The 21,824-nt window shown below is 45.5% G+C and overlaps 1 protein-coding gene across 1 annotated transcript in view; it reads right to left on the reverse strand.

The window, feature by feature from the left end:
- Window positions 1-21,824, reverse strand: part of PCNX2 (pecanex 2) — a 288,518-nt gene that overhangs the window by 217,026 nt on the left and 49,668 nt on the right. The window contains 2 exon segments of the mRNA XM_045087258.1: window positions 3,432-3,577; window positions 12,365-12,500. Coding sequence (XP_044943193.1) covers window positions 3,432-3,577; window positions 12,365-12,500 — 282 coding nt within the window.

The following is a 21,824-nucleotide window of genomic DNA, read 5'->3' on the forward strand; positions in this document are numbered from 1 at the left end:
AAGCCTGCCAAGGAGGGGAGCCGACTCTGTCAGAGGGTACAGATGGTCTAGTGCAATGACGGCTGAATGGTCAGGTCGACAGTGACCTTGACCAGGGCAGGCTTGGGGTGGGTTCGGGGAGTAAATGGAACGGGCTTATAAGAGAATGGGAGACAGAGGCCGCAAGCCAGCTCTCCCCAGAGGTCTGCTGCAAAAGAGCGTGGAGAAACCAGATGGTGGGCTGTGGGAGAGTGGGCCGGGAGGACTTCTACAGATGGGAGAGATGAGAGCATATTCTCAAGGTGACGACAATGGCCACGAGATCATGTGAGAAGCAGGAACGCTCTTCCCGCCGCTTGTCATGCGGCTGACTCTTTCTCTCGTTTCTATCTCCGTATGCCTGCTTCGCCTCAGAAAAGGCTTCTGCAAGCCCCTGTTGTGACAGGGGTGTCCCTTCTCCCCCAGTTTCCTCTACCTCAGGCCCTGTGTGTGTCTTTCATGGCACCTACTCCAGTCTACTCCAGCCTACCTCACACGGCAGAATTCAAGCTCCATGAGGGGAGGGCTGTATACCCAGTGCCCAGGGCAGAGCCATGCACGGGGCAGGTGCCTGGTGTCGGCGGCGTTTTAATCTGACGAATGAATGAAATGACGTCCGGATGGGCAGCTTTCTCTTTTAGATGCCAATCCAGAAAACAAGATAAATGAAAATAAAACCTGAGTGTTTTGCAAGATGGGGTAATAGCAGAATAAAAAGTAAGAGAAAATGATGGAGGGTGCCTGGGTGGCTCAGTCGGTTAAGCGTCCGACTCTTGATTTCGGCTCAGGTCATGATCTCAGGGTCCCGGGATCAAGTCCTGTGCTTAGTGGGGAGTCTACCTGAGATTCTCTTTCTCCCTCTCTGGTCCTCTCCACCACGTGCTGTCTCACATTCTACAATGAATAAATAGATCATTTTTTAAAAAGAGAGAAAAAGTCATTCTCCTTTTAAAAAGGAGAATGAGGACAAGTCCAAAAATAAATGAGCGGAATGAATGCTGAACCGAAAACAAACAGGAAAGGCTTCAATTTTAAGAACCATGAAGGTAAGATCACAAAAGGAAATATTTTCAAGGAAGATCAGCCTGAATTCCAGAGTAAAGTTGAAAATTACCAAGTAGAAGGCCTTAAGCTATGGGAGTTTATAGCAACGATTAGTTCACTTTCAGTGCTTATAATTCACCAATTTCTTTTACTTCTTGCCCGATCCTTTCCGTTTGTTTTTTCTTATGCATTTATTTCCTTCATAAACTTTAATGTGGCAGTTTGAGTTCATTAATCCTTGTGGAGCTTTAAATACAATGTCCCCCAATGAACACCAAAGGTAATTTATGCATGTCTTTTGAAATTTTACTATCGGAGTAAAAAACATGAAATTTATTGTGTAAATTCCTGCTCTCTTAAACAGACCTTTCAAACCATCCCTGTCCTAACTAAGGAGGCGAACTAGGGAGGTGTGCCTTAATACAGCCCTACGTTGTACTCAAGGCCAGGCTGAAGGGCTGATTTCACACGCCGGGGGTCTGTACTTGTACAAAGCTCCCAGGCGATTCTGATCCACGTCCTGTTCGGGGAAAACACTCTTCTTGCAACGGTCTCACGCTGCTGGGTTTTTCTAGGTTAGTGTTTGGGTTTTTCTTCCTCTGTCCTCGCTGTTGGCTCGGGGTTCATGCTGTCTTATTTTCCCTCTCAATTGGCCACGAGCTGGAAAACCAGCTCCCCTCATGTGCTACGAGATGTCCGAAAGTGGGCTTATGTGGGCTCTGAAGATAGGGTGATTTCTCCCATGAAGGAAGGGCCTAAATTTTAGTATCTGGACTTGACAAAATCTACTTTGGCTACCTTAATTTCATTGTATTTTTATTTATTTTTCTTCTTTCTGGGTTCTGGGACACATTCCAAGTCATACTAACAATAACAGCAACTAATACTTAAAGAATACTTTGTATGGCTAACTTGATTTAACCCTTGAAATCTCTCTGTATACAGATTATCCCCATTTAACAGACCGGAGACTGAGGCACAGGGAGGTTTCACACCAATCCTTAGATCACAGCACCAGTCAGTGGTGGGTACTGAGCCTGATTCCCAGGGTCTCCCCACACCAACTGAGGGACTCACGAGGGGCCCACGAGTAAGGGAGCAGTACTATCGCTACACATCCTTGAACACTGCCTTATAACCCACTGTGACCTGCCACAGAAGGGATTAAAACTACAAAACTATAAACTTTTAAAAACTGCAATAATCTTCATCAACCTTTTTAAGACCTTAATTAAATTTCCAGTTAATCTGTTGTCACTGAGCGGATTTAAATAACCCACCTAGAAATTTATAGAATATTTGTTTCTAATATGAAGGGTTAACACAAGGGAATCCAACTGTCAAGAGATCCTTTTTGACAGAAAATAAAACTAATATTTCAGGGGAAAAAAACCCTGCCTCATCTAACAGGATGCATTATCTTGGACTATTTCAGTTACGTTTAAACGTTCATCTAAATGTGCGCCCCTGGGGTGACATAGTATTGTGAGAAAAACCATTATAACTCTGTTCCCTGGCTTGTGGATCCTGAAATTTACTATTGTAATTTTGCATGACTGTAGTTTTTTAGTCTGTGATCACACCACTTAAGACATTACTATAACAAGAAGTCACTGGAGGACCAGCTACAGCAAGGCAGGGGACCAGCCTTCCCACAGCTCCCACTGGCTGGCATTTAACTGTGAGACTCTGCGTTTGCTGATGATGGCATCAGTAAAGACATCTTGAATTTTCAAACCACCCTTCCCATCAGAACTGCGTGGCGCCTGAGAATCAAAATCCTGATCTCTGTATATCATGAGATCAGTGGGGGCGAGGCAGAGGTGGACACAGGAAGGCTCTGACCTGGCCCCAGATCCACCCGTGCCTCAACAAACTGGACCCTCTCCCGTCTCCCTCCCTGTGCACTGACACAACTCCAACCCCACATTTCATCTTGAGGATCAATGCAAAGAAGAGGCAAGAAAGAGTTAAAAGGGTTTAAAAGGAAACATTAACATTGCAACTGGGGTATCTCTTCATTTGCCCTCATCTCCCCCTGCCCACATCCCAGGGGCCAGGCTCCAGGTGACCCATGGAACCTCAAGCATTCCTACAAAAATGTGGGAAGCCATGAGGACACCAAGGCATGACCCTGTCCCCAGAGCTAACCTCAAGTCTAAAGCGTGTTCCCCAATTCTCCTATCTCCCACTGTCTCCAACAGTCAGGATCTCACCGCTTCGCCTTTGGGTTTGCAGCAAAAAGGTATGCATCTTGAAAACATTCCAGAGAACGTTAGCAAGTGGCAATTTCTTTTTACAAGCACGCGAGGGCCCTTGTGTGCCCCCACTGTCTTTCATCCATACATTTGTGTGCTTGGCGGGCTTACCGGTCCAGTAACGCCAACAAGGTAAGTCGATCGTACCAGACTTTAATCCACTTGCCGGGGAAAATGATAAACTTGTAAAACTGCTCTCGGTTGAATTTTCCTTGTGTCGAAGAATGTGACGCGTCTTCCAGATCCTGACTCAGATGCTTTCAGGTACCAAAAGAAACAACAGAGAAAGCGTTTCATACCGACATGGTATTGTCATAAATATACCTCGTAATAACAAAAGTACAAAAAGCAGATGTTCCGATTCTGAAATGTAAACCAGCACACGTCATAAAAATGGGTACTCTCAGAGAAAGGTGAGGATCAGCAAGAGCCTTTCTTACCAAGACACTTCCATTCTGTTATAAGGTACCATTAAATTTATGCTATTCCTATCAAAACCCCGCTGTTAATTAAGGCCGAGAAAATAATTCTCATAAAAGATCAGGATTCAACAAAAGATCTGAAATGCCTTCATTTTTGAAAGGCATGTTATTTAATAGAATATTGAAATAAATATTTAAATTTTATTAAGAGTAAAAAGGTTTTCATCACCAGTTTTCTAGGTGGTTGGTGAGACCGAAGATATGAAACACCAAGATATCTATAGAAAAAAATCTAAACCAATAAAACAAATGGGAAAGTTTAATTCCAGGTTTAAAATGTGTTAGCCCCAAATTCATCTCAGGATGGCTTTAATCTTATGGAGAAGAACTTAATTTTCAAAACAAAACAGTCTTCATGGTATATCAAACATACAAAATAAGTAACTCTTAGGAGCCTGAAACAAGGCTGGGCATGGGAATATCAGGGAGAATATGACAGACACACCCCGTGGCATCCTACTGCCAGTAGGAAAACATCCCTTGGGACGTCTGGGTGGCTCAGTTGGTTAAGAGGCTGCCTTCAGCTCAGGTCATGATCCCAGCATCCTGAGATTGAGTCCCACATCGGGCTCCTTGCTCAGCAGGGAGCCTTCTTCTCCCTCTGCCTCTGCTGCCACTCTGCCTGCCTGTGCTCGCTCGCTCTCTCTCTCTCTCTCTCTCTCTGATAAATAAATAAATAAATAAATAAATAGCATCCCTTGGGCATCTAACAGTCACATAGACTCCAAACCAGCCACTGCTTGATACCATCTCTAAAACATAAGCCATGAAAACAGCCTGTTACGATGGCATTTCCAGGGACTACATTTGCAATTAAATATCGGTTCATAGTTGTCTCATTTATTCATTAGCAATGAGGAACAAAATGTTCCATATTGCTGGACTTCTCAGAAAACCAAAAATCAGGCTCTCCAAATCTAATGAATTTAATGTTGACCTCTGTCATATCCATCTTCAAAAAATATCTGGTTTTCCCTTCTTGTGCTGTTAAATAGAAGGTACCGGACACACCTGCATACCTTCTCACTGTCAAGCTCAGGTACACTCGGTGCTCATCCTGCCGTATCATCAGTGAAAGCTCCAGACTCTGGTGTACCTTGAGATATTGTTCCCTACACTGAATAACACTAGATATCATGCTTTTTTTTTTTTAAGATGTTATTTATTTATTTGACAGACAGAGATCACAAGTAGGCAGAGAGGCAGGCAGAAAGAGAGAGGAAGGGAAGCAGGGTCCCTGCGGAGCAGAGAGCCTGATGTGGGGCTCGACCCCAGGACCCTGGGATCATGACCTGAGCCGAAGGCAGAGGCTTTAACCCACTGAGCCACCCAGGCGCCCCTAGATACCATGCTTTTTAAAAATACATCATTGTTTAAACATGGAGTGAATGCAAATACACATCTTTTAAATGTACGTAAGGTAAAAAAAAAAAAAGTTAATTCAGAACTAGCTGTGTGGCTCTCACCCAGTATAAGAAAAAAAAAAAAAACATTGCCGTTAGCATACAAATTCCCTGTGGGCCACCGCTTGGTCCCATTCTCTTCCCTCTTCCCTCACGGGACCATCACTGTCCTGAATGTTGTGTTTATCATCCTCTCTTCGCTTCTGTTTTACATAAAGCCCAACGGTTATGGAAGCTTTGGATGCTCTTATGTATCAAATCTGTTGAATCCTCCAAGTTTTATTTTTATTATTATACTGCTCATTTCTAGTATCCAGTGCCCTTATCAGATCTGATCGGTCATTACATGGAATTTTGCTTCTTACTCAGACTTTCAACCTCTTCTTTTATCTCTAAGACATACTTAGTCCATATTCTGAATCTAATCATTATCGTTTCTAAATCCTTTGGGAGTCCAATTCTGCTTTCTGTTTGGCATTGCTGGCTCTTATTTCTGGTATATTTTACAACTATTCACTTTTCCTTGGGTCCTTATGAGTAGGAATTCTTTGACAGCAATATTGAAGCTCTGTTCTTCCAGTTTAAAACTTAACCTTTGTCTCTGCTAGGCATTAGAATACCACACCAGCCTGGCACCATTTTAAAATGAATTCTTTGTGTGAGGTGTTTGGACCACCCAGGTGATCCACCGTGGAGAAGGGCTGCAGAGCCACCCCGAGGTGTGAAGCAGGAAGCTCTGGGCAGCTCCTTAGTGGGGATGGTGTTGACTGAGTGCGGTTAACTCATCCTAAGAAGAAGATGTGGCTTCTTCGAAGTCACAGATTAAGTGGAGAGACTCCTGTAAGACTTCCCACACTGTGCTCTTTCTGTCATTCTCTGGGCACAGAGGCCATTAAAAATGAAGCCTCCCACAGGCACCCCAATATTTATAGCAATAATGTCCACAACAGCCAAACTATGGAAAGAACCCAGGTATCCACTGACAGATAAAGAAGATGTGGTACACACACACACACACACACACACACACACACAATGGCATATTACTCAGCCATAAAAAATAATGAAATCTTGCCATTTGCAATGATGTGGATGAACCTAGAGGATATTATGCTAAGTGAAATAAGTCAGAGAAAGACAATTATCATGAATTTCATTCATAAGTGGAGTTTAAGAAATAAAACAGATGAACATAAGGGAAGGAAGGGAAAGATAAAACAAGATGAAACCAGAGAGGGAGACAAACCATAAGAGACTCTTAACTATAGGAAACAAACTGAGGGTTCCTGGAGGGGAGGTGGGAGGGGGAGGGGTAACTGGAATGTGGGTCTGAAGGAGGGTGCGTGATCTAATGAGCACTGGGTGTTCTATGCAACTGGTGAATCACTAAATTCTGCCCCTGACACTAACAAAACAATACAGTATAAGTTAACTAAACTGAACTAAAAAAAAAAAAGACACAGCCCCCAGGTTCCTCTTTGCTGTTGGCCATTGCTTGTCGCTTCTTGCTACTATTGGTGAGACTTTTCTAGGTGCCCCAGCCCCCTGCAGATCTTCTATGTCTAACCCGTATTTTTTTTTTTTTTGCCACTGTGCTTAAAAAAACAACACAGAATTTACCATCTTAACCGCTTGTCAGTGCACAGTTCAGTACTGTTAACCGTATCCATACTGTTGTACTACCGATCTCCAGAACATCTTCACCTTCCCAAACGGAAACTCGGTCTCCAGGAAGTACTAACTCTCCCTTCTGTCCCCAGCCCAGGCAACCACCTCTCTACCTTCTGTCTCTGTGTTTTGATGAATCTAGGATACTCCATAAGTGGAATCACAGAGTGTTTGTCTTTTTGTGGCTGGCTTATTTCATTTGGCATAATGGCCTCAAGGTTCACCCATGCTACAGCAGGTGTCATACGTCCTTCCTTTTTAAGGCTGAATACCCGACTCTGAGGACGCCCCCCATTCTGTCTCCGCATACACCGGTCTGCGGACGCTGGGTTGCTCCCACTGCTTGGATACTGCACGTAATGCTGCTACGACCATGGGCATGTAGACATCTGCTGCATTCTTCTGGAGCAATGTCAGTGGATCTCCGCTTTACGTTCTTCTGGATGTACACCCAGATGTGGAAGGGCTGGATCATTCTAACCTCTACTTTCACCCGTCTGCTTGGGCTCTGTACTTCTGCAAAAAAGCTTTAAGATGGGTTGTAATTTCCTGTAGGCTAACACACATAAGGCACAGGAGACTGGTAAGGAGGGCCAAGACCAGACAAGGAATGAGGACAGTAGAGAAGAGCTGCCGTGAAGGTGGGAAAGGTGCCACCTTTGAAAGGTTGCGCAGCTTCTCCTCAACTTTGACAGTGGAAGGTTAGACTCGGGAAGACTTTCTCAATTCAGTGGAAGTCGCCGGGGTCAGAATGCCTGGCTTGCATCAGGGGCTTCACGGGACACCACGGCCGAGCTCTCCAGGGAGGCCCATTTTACCACCTTTGTTCCCAGATGCTAGTGCTCTGACTCAGCTATAGAACATGAAGCTATTCTTCAGATTATAAAATATTAATGCAAATGGCATTTTAAGGGACAGCTGCTCCATCACAAAGGCAGCATCCAGGACGGCCGTATACAGGATGGACTGGTTGTAGCCCTGCAGGAAAGCTGAGACGGTAAGAGCTGCTTGTGTCTGGGATTCTATTCCAATGTGAAAGAGACCGGAGCGGAAACTGTCATGGCAGCCAGAAGCCCATCTTCTGTTAATGACAAGGAATTTATGTGGTTTATGATAAACCTCCCCCAACAAAGGGGAACTTTTTCCTTTATGTCCCATAGACAAAGAGTACCAGGGCTACCACAGTTTACTGCTTTCTGATGTGGGAATTCAGGTCGGATGGAAAAATAGGTCAAGGGTAAGCAGCAGGAAAGATGACAGCATTCTTCGGAATTACAAGAAAAATACTGGCCTTAAGTTGAGGTTTAATATTATACCCTTTGCTGTTAGGGAAGGTCTGCATGAAAACAAGATCACACAAATATTCACATCTATAGTGTTTGCAAACTTATTAAAGATTCTAGTAAATTGTGTTATTTTTGCTCCTTAAAAAAAAATCCTTGTTTAAAAAAAATCTCAGAAGTTAAGGCAAAGAAAAATGATTTGACTTCTCTATTAGTTTTCGGAGTGGGCGGGCTGACACAACGGAATGTTCTGAAGGTGGAAGTCTGAGTCTTCTAAGGCCTTTCTCCTTTGCTTGTCAATGGCTGTCTTCTCTGTGTCCTCACGTGGTCTTTTCCCCGTGTAGATCTGTGCCCGGATTCCCCTCTTCTTAGAGGGATACCAGCCCTATTGGATTAGGGACCACCCTAATAACCTCTTTTGAACTTAATTACCTCTTTAAAGATCCTCTCTCCAAATACAGCCCCATTCTGAGGTACAAATCAGCCTATAACTTAACTTCCTGCACAAGAAAATCAGTTTCATGGAGTTTCACTTTTCGCCTTGGCTAACAAGGAACCTCAGAGCTAAATGTTTCCGTGGATTATAGCAATTATTCATGGCCTGTTTTCTGGTACAAATTTGAAATTGAAATTTTTCTCATCATTTCAGTCATTCATTTCCTTGCCCATCCAACAAATACTTGTTGCACAGATTACCTAAGCCAGATCCTGTGAGTACTGTCCGCTGAGAATTCAAAGGATAACAAGAAAGAGTTTGTAGCTTAAAGGGGTTTGACAAGTCTTGGGGGGCAGACAAGCATTCTAGCCATGGTGACATGGTGACATGGTGACAAACACACACAACACACACAAGTGAAGCCTATCAATGCCCGTGTGTCTAGAGAAGGAGAAAGGAGTGAGCCATGGGAGTGGGCGCGTTCGATAACCCTGGAGGGAGTTGGGAGTAAGGGGGCTAGCAGAGCTCCTGGAGAGCATCAGCAAAGACAGGCCTGGCCAGGGTAGGGCTCACAATGGAGACTGAGTCTCTAATTTATATGAATGCATAGACACACTGGCCAAAAATTTCTTTCGGTTTCTGATTCACTAATTAAGCCTGAGCGAAGAACCACCCTATCACACTGCCCAGTGGGCTACAGGCTCACACATTTCATTCTACTATTTCAAAAAAGAGATTAGAGGGTTGCATGGGTGGCTCAGTGGGTTAAAGCCTCTGCCTTTGGCTCAGGTCATGATCTCAGGGTCCTGGGATGGAGGCCCGCATCGGACTCTCTGCTCAGCAGGGAGCCTGCTTCCTCCTCTCTCTCTCTCTGCCTGCCCCTCTGCCTACTTGTGATCTCTGTCTGTCAAATAAATAAAAAGTATTTAAAAAAAAAAAGATTAGCAAACATAGTGACAGGGCAGAAGGGGATCACGAGTTCTTTTGAAGAGATGAGATAAATGCATTGGTCACACTCCCCGTAAGGATCTGTATTTACAGCATGATATTCAAGGCTCCTTCCGTGAATCTGAATTAACTGCAACAATTGAAATGATGATGAGCATATTCAGCTTAAGAAGGTGTGTGGGGGGGTATACATTTCAGAAATGGTTTTTGGTAATACTAAAATATTTATTTATTTATTTATTTTTTAAAGATTTTATTTATTTATTTGACAGAGAGAGATCACAAGTAGGCAGAGAGGCAGGCAGAGAGAGAGGAGGAAGCAGGCTCCATGCTGAGCAGAGAGCCCGATGCGGGACTCGATCCCAGGACTCCGAGATCATGACCTGAGCCGAAGGCAGCGGCTTAACCCACTGAGCCACCCAGGTCCCCGGTAATACTAAAATATTTAAGAACGTGAAGGTCCATCCCTCTCCCCTAAGCTACCTGAAAGTTCTACCATTCAAAATAACGGTACCTTCAAGAGCTCCATATATGGGTTGCTCAATCAGTTAAGCATCCAACTCGACTTATTGAGGACATTTTTTTTTTTTTTGAGGACATGGTTTTTTTTTGTTTTGTTTTTTTTTGTTTTAGATTTTATTTATTTGACACACACACAGAGAAATCACAAGTAGGCAGAGAGACAGGCAGAGAGAGGGGGGGGAAGCAGGCTCTCTGCTGAGGAGAGAGCCCGATGCGGGGCTCGATTCCAGGATGCTGAGATCATGACCCGAGCTGAAGGCAGAGGCTTTAATCCACTGAGCCACCCAGATACCCCTTCAGGTCATGATCTTAAGGTTGTGAGATGGAGTCCCGAGTTGGGCCCTTTGCTGGGCATGGAGCCTGCCTGAGATAATTTCTGTTCCTCTGTCTCTCTGTCCTTACCCTCTCCCCACTCAAACATTCTCTTTCTTTAAAAAAAATTTTTTTGGGCGCCTGGGTGGCTCAGTGGGTTAAGCCGCTGCCTTTGGCTCAGGTCATGATCTCAGGGTCCTGGGATCAAGTCCTGCATCGGGCTCTCTGCTCAGCGGGGAGCCTGCTTCCCTCTCTCTCTCTCTGCCTGCCTCTCTGTCTACTGTGATCTCTCTCTGTCAAATAAATAAATAAAATCTTTAAAAAAAATTTTTTTTTTGATGATGTTAATCATTATCACTGATTGTATGGCATAATCTTGCCATATATGATCTCTAATCCTCATAACCTTACAAGATCTCTTCCTCATAAATGCTATTATCCCAATTTAAAATGTGGTGAACTGAGCCTCTGAGAGGTCAGGTCGCTTTCCCTGAGGCCCTGCTCTGGGAGGAGGAGGGTGAGGCGCTGAAGCCTGCTTTCCTTCTGCAGTCTCGGGTAGGGGAACCCAGCAGAACCCAGGGCTCAGACAGTGCTCACAGTTAAGGCCGAAGCCACCTGCACAGCTAAACAGAACAACACGTATGGGTCCCACTGTGAAGAAACAAATTAAAAACACAAATTTGAAAAGGAAACCATCAGAAAAATGGACAATGACCAAAGTAATTAGGATGAACAATAATGGAGATCAAATAATATGTTACTTAAAAGGATCTTAAAGTCAGACTTGGGACTTGGAGCATGAACTGTACCTAATTAAAAGCTAAAATATAAAGGAGGGCCTGGTATGTGGAGGAGAGCAAGTGACCAGGCCTACGCTCAGAATGCACACAGGTGCATTTAAGTTGTAGGCCTCCTGTCGAGGGCAGAAGTGTAGAGCTCCCTGGAAAAGCTCCTGCAGGAGAGGTAGAGGAGTGAAGAGGATACAGTATAGGTCGGAGGCCTGTCGAGGCCAGTGCTGAGAAGGGGGAGTTGAAAGGGCTCTGTTTGGTTGTCAGACGTGGGCTCATGAGACATCATGGCAGAAGGTGCTGGGGAGAGGTGAGCAGAGCTGGAAATCTCAATAGTGACCAAAGGACAAAGTGAAAGGAACGTCGGGCTGGGACGAGTCCGGCCAATGTCCCAGCACCAGGGCCTTCTGCACTGGTTTCCTTAGATGGTAAGTCTAAGGCAAAATCCCACCTAACCTCCAAGATTTCCTGTGAGGTTCACGCTCCAAGTCCTAAGCCTGAGTTCAAAGTTCTTTTAAATAACATATTATTTGATCTCCATTATTGTTCATCCTAATTACTTTAGTCATTGTCCACTTTCTGATGGTTTCCTTCTCAAATTTGTGTTTTTAATTTGTTTCTTCACAGTGGGACTCATACGTGTTGTGTCTTGAAGCGTTTGCTCTGCCTCTCCCAGAGTCATCCTCATAAAGGTGGCTGAGTGAATGAATGACATCAGTAAGTCACCTCTTGATAGTATAATGGAAGCCTTCATCTTCTAAGCCCCCTGATGATAGTGCCATTTCCTCTAAGAATGAAATCTCTCTTCACGTCAAGATTCTCTTTCAGAATCTCTGAATATTTAGTATAGAAGGTTGTCATAAATTAATAAAGAAAAATTCAGACTATTTTCCAACCATGGTGAGCAAAAGGCATCCCAACCAAGGAAGCCCTTATGGGATCCCTGCATCTTGGCAACCCAAGAACGATGTCGTGAATTTCTAATGTGCTCGGAAGAGCAGTAAGACAATGACAGTCCTGTTCGTGTCGATGAAGGATATCGGTCACTTAAACGGCGTCTTTCCCGTTCCTCCCGTAGGCTACCGTGCGGTGAGATAGCCACAACCCAGCCACAGCATGGACTTCATGGTAGGACCTGACTGATTCAAAACCAGTTTCAAGACCCCAGATTCTGGAAACTTCCCAGTGCGGCAGGAACGTACCCGTGGGGTTTCAGACTGGGTCCTCCGTGCCACCATGAGTAGCAGCTGTTGTTGAAGTGCACTGACCGCTGGGTCCCCAGAAGAAGGGTCCTGACTCTCGGATGTGGTGGTGCTGGACGAGCTGATCTGCATCTCTCTGGGGAGCGGCAAGAGACAAGCTCTGGTTATGTGGGAGCGGGGGAGTCATGTGCTCATTACCCACAAACACAAGGACACTGGGGATCCCCACTGCAGGGAGCGGCTAAGCCTTCTACAACCATTACCCCCTTACATGCCCAGGGAAGGGCTGACATTTTGATGCAACGCTCTCTGTGGGCAGAAGGACGATCACCCTGCACACATTCAAGTTACTCAGGCTGCCCAGAGTTGCTGCGTATGGGGGTGGATAGGTAGATCCCTGGTGTTCTAGAAATGATGACCTTAATTTTCTACATAGTTCGTGGATGGGGAGGTGGAAGCAATGATTTCTAGCTTCCCAGTCCGTGAAAACAGTAAACAGTAGCCTGGATAATTCAAAGACAGCAATCAGGAGGAAATGCTGACTATCTAGCATCTCTGTTACCTCCCACAACCCCCAGCACACTCTGCATTCCCTCTTCACGCCCCTCCAAAGCAAAGAAGGTGCACAGGGGGTATAAGAAATGCCTCAGGTAATTGGAAAAGAGGACACCACTAAATTAGTTGTAATCTATATTAAATAGTTTTATTGTCTTTAATCACATATAGGTTGACAGGATGTAAATTAATAAAACTCTTCCACAAATCTCAAGCCTGGCATCTTTCCTTTGGCTCAGAAAGCAAAAACCAGGACACACTTCTCCACCCGCTTCTCTAGCAGGGTGCCGATCGCCTTGAGGGGGCAATTCTGACTGCCTACCCTACAGTCATTTCTAGTGGAATTCCTGCTAACATAGCTCCAATTTTATTCACTCATCTAAGACTATGGCTTCAGAAGAGAGACTAGGTCCCTCTCTAGTCCTGGGGATCAACCCTGGTCATTTTATGGGCATCACTCTAACCCCATTTACCCTGGACCAGTGCCTAGATTCGAGAAGGGAGAACGTATCCTAAAAGGCCACTGTGGCTCAAAGGGGAGGTGGCTGAGCATATCAGGGAGCCCGTGCATAAGTTTTTCTATTTCTTAGAAGATCACAAAAGTGAGACACTCTCTTATTCCCGGACTTTAGATGCTACATGAGTAAGAAACATTCGGGACTGCGGCAGCCACACTGCCAGCATGAGGAAAAAGCCTGAGGACAGCAGAGCCAAGAAAACTCATTTCCTGATGACAATATTGAGTGTCTGAATTCACTAAGCTCCCCTGATGATATCTTTGGACTTCCTGTCTAACTACTGTGATTCTGGGTCTTATGAAACTTGCAGCTGGAACTACCTCAAAAACGTAGGTGCTACACTTAACATATGCCTTTCTGATTTCTACCTCACATTTCATTATAAAGTCTCTGACAGGTTTTTGGATCTTTCTTAGTCTTCACTCCTTAAGGCTGCATTCACAAACACATAAATATTTATCCCATCAGAACAGTGTTTAAAATAGTCCCACTGTACGCACACACGTGTGCACATACACACTTCTCTACATTTTTCAGACACAATTCACAACCCTTTGATGATCTGTTTGGTAAAGGCGTCCCTGTAAAGAACCATTCAGGAAACCTCGTGTATCAAATACAGGATTTAGGAAGCAAATCAAGAAGTACGTGGAGTTTGCAAACTTAAGAATCCTGTCCTTCCGTTATCTGGCCGACTGTCCCACCGACAATGCCTTTGCTTCCTCTCTGTGGTCTGGGTGTGACATCTTTTACTAACAGAAAAAAGAACCCGTCAGATTTATAAAGGCAACAACTCATTTCAAACTTTTTGCTTTGTACAGAAACCACAGCGTCCTGTAATTCTGTTGTTCCATCACTAAATATAATAGGGCTGAAAGTGCCCGACCAGATTCAGGGAAATCTGCATCTCGGCAAACATTCGAGCACGTCACTAAAACCAAAAGATCAGTCTGACGTCATGTCAGCAATGTGAGGGATGGCTAGAACCCAGCAGGCAATGTGTGCATCTGTGAGAAAGATCTGGAAAGTGAATAGCGCCCTCTACTGCCAACCAAAATAAACCGAGAAGTGGCTATTGTGCGAGGTGTAACAGACAGCTGTCAGGGCCAGCCTCCCCCGCCCCCCCGCAGGTGCTTCCTGCCAGGAAACATGACAAGAAGGAGGTGTTAACACCCCCCAGTTACCATCTGCGTATTACTTAGCATGTGTCTGATAGTAAAATAATAATAACAATAAATAACCTTATTTTCTTATTGAGGCTATTTAAAAGTCCCATGTAAAAATCTAGGGTTTGGTTTCTTTTCAAAATCTTTTGGGTAAGTTCTAGAATGAAACAAAACATGGCTTGAAATATTGCTCTCCTAATCACTGTGACTATAAGCATTTGTTAGCTCAAATCCTCACCTGGAAAACAAGCATGATATCTCCTGCTTAGGGGTCATAAGAATCCAATGAGACGGGGTACGTAACCACCAAACAGTATCTCCCCTATAGCAGACAATTAACAACCCTACCTTACTGTTTTATTTACTTCTATTGACATAGGACCCAACTTTGTTTATTTTCATATGAAATAGCGAATGATCCTGATGCTTTTCATACACACACATGAATTCTTGTTGTCTCAATGAGGAGACAGTGTCATGCACTCAACTCACACTTAATCCTCTTTATTTTATAAAAGGAGACCCAAACTTCAGCTTACTAAATTAGCTTTTTAAGTTCTCAATTAACCTCTTTCATGAAAGTTGCATATTCAAAACAAAGTATGATGATATTAAGAAAGCCTAGCTTGGCCCTAGTTTCAGGACCAGTAGGTCAGAATCAGAAAGCCTGCAGTGGCTTCCTACTTGGCCAGCAGGAGACGGTTCAAGGTTACAGTCAGCACTGCTCAACCAGAAGAGAGTCCCCCTACCCTTAGATGTTCTTGAGGTCCTGATGTGGCTGTAATCCCCACGCACCAGCTGGCCCACTCAAGAACCAAAGAGGCGGTGATGTCACAAAAATCATGCAGTAGACGCAAGTCTGCCCACTAGCCTTTACAGAATGCCTGTCTGTCTTAGACAGCTCTTCTCAGACTACCTGCTTCTTGTTTTCCCTTTCCTAGATGTGCACTGTGAGCAGCACAGTGATCTAAAAAGTCTCTGTCTGGGGCGCCTGGGTGGTGCCGTTAGTTGGGCCTCTGAATCTTGGTTTCGGCTCAGGTGGTGATCTTGGGGCTGTGGGGTCCGGCCCCACATAGGGCTCTGCGCTCTGCATGGAGACTTCTGGAGATTCTCTCTCTTTCCCTCCACCCCTCCTGCTTGTGCTCCCCCACCCCAACAAATCTTTTAAAAAATAAAAATAAAATAAATACGTAAAAAATCAAAAGTCTCTATTTTACTAACTTAAGGCCAGAGATTTCCCCTTGCATTAATAAATATAATGGGAAAGGGCTGGGTTTTAAGAGATTGTCCCTTCCCTAAAGCAGTAACATTCCAACCCTGTAGTAAAAAAATGTACTCGGAACTACTGCAGAACAACACTTGCATATTTGGACTTGATTACCCGCTCCCTGGTTCATCTCTGGTAAACTTGTTTGGTTCAGGGTGATGGCACTGATCGCATGGAAACTGGACTGAGCTCAGAACAGGAGCAGAAATAGTGGCTAATGAAAGAAACTGCTAGATAAAAGCAGACGCTAGAAGGAAATAAAAAGGGACCAGGAGCTAGAAGCTGGTCTAGGCCAGGACGGTGACTCTCGTATGGGCAGAGCTGGGCCTCGGATCGATGGTGACAGTGTTCCACCATATTGCACCCCTCCCCCCACCAGGTTTCATTCCATTAGTCTAGGCTTCTACAATTAGCAATCAAAATACATGTGCTTCTTCTATATTTTCCCATTAATGTGGGGAAAAAAAGTCCTGAAATTCTTCTTCTTCCCAAGAGCTCCAAAACTATGACCCATGCCCTAGAGAAGGAGGGCCTCTCTTTCTGTCCGTCCCTCTTGTTTTTCAGGCTTCCTTGGAGGACCCCGGGAACAAACCGCCCAGGGGGGCATCCTAAAAATGCAAGTTACAGCAAGCAACATGTTCAATATGTAGGATATTTAAGTAAAGCAACAATGTTTTGAAAAGGATAACCTTTATTATTGAAGGTTCTAGATTTAAAGTCTGCAAATAACTCAAGGGTAAAAATTCACCTGTGCAGCCAAGCAGGAGGCAAGACCCGGACAGGGCCTCCAAGCTGGGGTCTGCTGCCACCATGTGGCAATCTGGGGTATGGCCACCAAAACAGAAGCCCAAGGCAAGGCTGGCCTGCTTCCCAGGGAGGCAGAGAAGGGGCCTCAAAAGAGATGTCTTTCCAGAATGAGCCTAGCAAACCTTCCACCCTTGTGCTTCTGTGCCTGGATGAAAATTTAATCTCTTTCTCGTGTGTCCAAGACACTGAAATAAGGATCAGAGCGGAAGGATCAGAGAGTGAGAAACGGAGGGCACAGATATTTGGAATGGCAGAAACTCTTCAAAGACAAGCCCTGGACATTTCTTCCAGATCACTCCCACCACTGTGTGATCAAAAGCACCCAGATCTCCCAAAAGTTTGGGTTTTTTCATTTAAAGTGGTACACACATAACTCTCCACTTTGCAAGTCAACATAGTAATGAGACTGTATGCAAACCCTGAAACACTTATAACTAGAGTTTCCCTTCTCAACTTATACCTGAATGGGACACAGAACTGAGCATATCCAATATGGGGAAAATTCACATTTTTTCCACATCTTGAAGACGTAATTGACTAACTTCAGTACCCTGTACTCTAGTTCAGCTAGTCCAAACCAGGGATCACTATTTCTTCTGACTAAAGAAAAAGGGGGAGGGGGAGAATTCTAACAGAGAGGATTATTTTTGACAACTTTCTGCTACTTGACTTCTTTGGGAACCAGGGGCATATCATTGTGGCTTGAAAGGGCTTTCCTGAGAGCCAATCCCAAAGAAAAGGAAATTTTTACCGAGATAAGAGTCAGAAAGCCCGGTAATGTCAACAAAAGAGTAAGAATTCTAAAGAGGTGACAGAGTAAGTGCAGAGCTTTGACCCACCTTTGGAGCATAGTACTCAATGGGGTTAGAGACTGCAGAGTCCAAAAATAAGCCCAGTTTATAACCAGAACAATATCTGCTTTGATATGTACTACAAGGATTCAAAAGCAAATAAAAGCCAAAAGCAAGTGAATCCAGATAAATCACTGCACTATTGCCCAACCTACTCTATGTTTTCAATTAAAAACAAGTTGAGCAAAATCCTATAAACTAGGATGCCCCAGTAGCACCTGGGTGGTTCAGTCAGTTACGCATCAGACCTTGGCTTAGGCTCAGGCCCTGGTCTCAGGGTCACAGGATGGAGTCCAGCGCTCCGCTCAGCGTCAGCCTGTCCCTCTCCTCCCCCACCGCCCCTTCCTTGCCCCTGCACTCGTGTGTGCACAGGCACGTCCTCTCTCTCTCAAATAAATAAATAAAATCTAAACTAGTATTCTCCAGAATGAGTCTTCCATTCAGCAGACTACTGTGCCTACTTTTTGAATAATGGATGTTCAAAATAAGTATAAATACTATGTCTTCCCACCAGATTTCACTGGAGGGCAAACAATAAGCATTTTGTATGCATTTTCATTAAATCGTTTATGACACTGAAAAAGCCAGATTAATACTGAAGCACGGTTATATATCTCTCCCAGAAGAAAGCTCTGCTATGTTACTTGGGAGAATTTATAGACAAGAGAGACGTAAATCTTTGCTGAACAAAGAAAAGAAACTATCAAGCTTTAATTGTAAGACCTACAGAGGAAGTAAACAAAGGTCCAGTCTGCAAGGAACCTTTTAGACATAAGACACACTTTCCAAACAGAGAGCCTACATCAACTTTGATTTTTCTGGGTAGACTACAGCTTTCTAGGTAGATTAGCTCATTTTGGGCTCTGAGCTACTGAATCAGCCCTATGTGCGGGGTAATGAATTTATCCTTTGCAAGTTTCTTTGAGTAGCAATTCCAAATGCTGCCATTAAAGCCATAGCTCCTTCATTCTAGGATCTGGGGGAAGCAGAACTCTGTTAGCGTTACCAAACGGCCTTACGGACAGTTACTGTGCAACTGGAAAATGCTGCTTATGTTTCTTTGGCAGTTAATGAGAAATGCACTGGTTCCCACAATGACAGTGAGAGCAAGGAGGGAAATTTGTTTCCTCTCCTGGTTTCCTCCAGGAATCCCCAAAGAAACATGGAAGTTACACTGCAAACAATTCCCTATTCATGCTTGAGAGTTGAGGATATAAAACTGTCACACGGCAACTGAACTGAACAATGGCAGAGAGGAACGGCTAGCTTGCCAATAATAAGAATCGGTGGTTTAATGGCCTAGTTGGAGGCAATCCCAGTCACTGAAGTTGCCTCACAGGGAAAAAAACTGCTTTTCCAATATCTTCCATGGCTGAATGGCTTAGCAACAGCCGCAACTAGGAATCCTTCCAAGTTCAAAATCAAAGTTTGTATTTACTACAGTGGGAGAACTCGACATTTAACGGCATGAGAAGCCAGAGATACAATATTGAAGCCCCTACTCTGAAATTACGACAAGAGTTCCAAATGTTGGAGTACAACAGGCTGACAGAGAGAGTGCAAAGTCCTTAGCCGCCTGAAAATCTCATAAAGCAACTCAAAAAAGCCAAGAGGGAAGGCTTCCACCCAGGTAAAGTCAGGATGCTGAGCTCTACGAGGCCAGTAGTGAACGTGAGCCCCCGGCCCACCGCTTGTGTTTGCAGATAACAACAAGGTCCTTACGGCGGGTACCGTCCAAAGCACTGTTAGTCTATTATATTTAACTTGTAACGCCACTGCAGTGATCACTATGTTATTTCCATTTATGCATAAGGACACTCTTTACCTAAGAGGGTTAAATGAGTTGCTCAACGTCAACCAAGAAGTTCATGAATGCGGGAACCGAAACCTCGATCTGCCTACGACTGACGCTCACCTGCGTGCTCCGGGCCACTCGGGACCCTGATGTCCCACCACAGCCCCTTCCACATGGACGCAGAGCGCCACCGCCTCACAACTGAACGGAAAACAAGCCGGGAACATCTAACCTCAGCTCCGATCTCTGATTTCTCTGTGCTGAGGGTTTAAACAGTCATTTCGCAGGTTTGTTTGGGTTCTGTGGGTTATTTTAGTTTTAGTTTGAGGGTTTTGGGGGTTCCATTTCTCCACTTACAAAAAGATCAGATTCTGTATCCAAATGAGCAGGCAAGCCGCTGGTGCTCCTGGCTCCTGCGTTCCCACCTTCGCAAGGGGACGGCGTCATCTGACGATGTTGTCTTGATAATCAGTGCCACGTTCGTGAAACTGTTTCTGTCTACAAAGGGGTCAGAGTGCTCCTGCCACCAGGAGAATGAAGTGTGAGCCGTCTGACCAGTCTCATGGCCCCTTGGTTAACTCCCTTCCTCCCATTCAACTTCTCGCCGGCTCCCCTAACTGCCCCACTGGTCCGCGCCCGGTCCTGTGCGCCCACGGGCCTGCCCGTGATTGGATTTGATTCGGTTCAGTAGTTAGGGAACACCTGTCTGCAGAGGGCTGCGTGCGGGCTCTGACGCCGCACTTCCTTCCGGCAGCTACCGTCGGGGCAGACGGGAGTCCTACCCAAATGGATGAAGTGCCAGAGGGAACGTGGTAAGTCCCCCTCTAAGGGCGGCTTGGAAAAGTCGCTTTATTGTCGCGGTAGAGACTGATCAGATGAAGAAGCATAAGGAGGCAGAGTGTCCTCTGTGCTCTAAGAGATGATTACTCCAAACGCCAGGAACAAAGAAGAGCATTCAAGGCAAGGAAGAGCAGATGCTTAGAGAGGAAGGGCTGAGAGTCGGCTTGTGTGGGCTGCGCAGAGCGGAGACATGACGCACCTGGCCACGCAGGGGTGTGGAGAAACGGGCTCACTGCACCCCTGCCCAGACACGCACTGGGGGCCAACGTAAGGGCATCTCCATAGGACATGTTTCTGTGGGAAGGGCGGCTCCCCAGGAAGACACAGGGTGCGGGGTGAAGGCCTGGGCTTCAGAGCAGGAGGGACAACCAGGAGTCCTCAGGCCACAGCCAGCCACACACGTCACCTGTGGCCTGTGGTATTGCCAAAAAAAGAATGAAAGCTGATAATGTGAAACAAAACAGATTTTACATAAAAGTGTGGATTTTGGATCCTTGCAGAAAATACTGGAATATCTGGTCGGGCCAGGTTTTCTGGATCAGGCCTAGGCAGACGGAGGAGAAGCAGCAGCAGCCCCCGAAAACAGGATAAACGCCCTCCCGGGGACCGCCGTGGCCACCACACCTACCCCCTGCCACTGGCCAGCTTCCCCTGCTTATTCTCCCTGCCTGGGAGCCACGGAACTCTGAGTCTGTGGCCCCCGCTGGCAGAGAGGAGCAGGGAGGGAGATTTCGGCGTCCAGGGGCCACGAACCAGCCCCTGAGGCAGAGCATGTTTCTTAGACGGTACTACTTCCTGGGCTGTGATATGGAGCGAATATCGCCGTCCTCCATTCTCTCGCGCAGGTGAGATCCGGTAATTGATGACTCAGCCCAGTACTTCACACCTGACACATGTTTAACAAGTGGTGGCCGCCATGACCAGAATTACTGCAGGGAAATGCTTCCTTCAGGGCCAGGAACGGCCGTAACCACGCAGGAAGAGGTGTGTTGGAACACAGGTGCAAGGCGAGAGGGACGTGGCCCTTCTAGGTGGGAAAATCCTAACCTGTGGCCTTGCATGTGATCAGCTGCCTTCGGCTCCGGCACTGTTCTTTACCTTAGAGACAGAGAGGACACTCTCTCCCATGCATGCCCCTCACACAGTGGTGCATCAACATGGGGGTTAAAGTATTGTAGTTGAGGGGCGCCTGGGTGGCTCAGTCGGTTAAGCATCTGCCTTTGGCTTCGGTCGTGATCTTGGAGTCCCAGGATCTAGTTCTCCATCGGGCTCCCTGCTCAGCGGGGGGGGTCTGCTTCTCCCTCTGCCCCTCGCCCCATGTGTGTTCCCTCCCTCTCGCTCTCTGTCAAATAAATAAAACCTTTAAAATAAAATATCTCTGTTGAAACAGCCTGCTTGCTTCTATCCTACTTACAAGAGTTCTTCCTCGGTATAACCAATTCAAAGACCCAGATCATCATTCTATCATGAACTGCCATGAAAGCCAAGGCTTATTATGAATCCAAAGCAACCAGCCTCTGGGGACGGGTGGCATAGCTTTCACTGTCCCCCAATCTGGGGAGGACTCTGAGACTGCTGGGATATCCAGCACAAGCCCGTGGGACAACAGTTTAAATCCCGAAGATCATCTGACTCTGCAGAGCACTGAGCCGTTCCTGCAT

Source organism: Mustela putorius, unplaced genomic scaffold (genome assembly GCF_011764305.1).
Source record: "Mustela putorius furo isolate JIRA1106 unplaced genomic scaffold, ASM1176430v1.1 tig00001075_pilon_pilon_pilon, whole genome shotgun sequence".
Classification (NCBI taxonomy): Eukaryota; Metazoa; Chordata; class Mammalia; order Carnivora; family Mustelidae; genus Mustela; species Mustela putorius.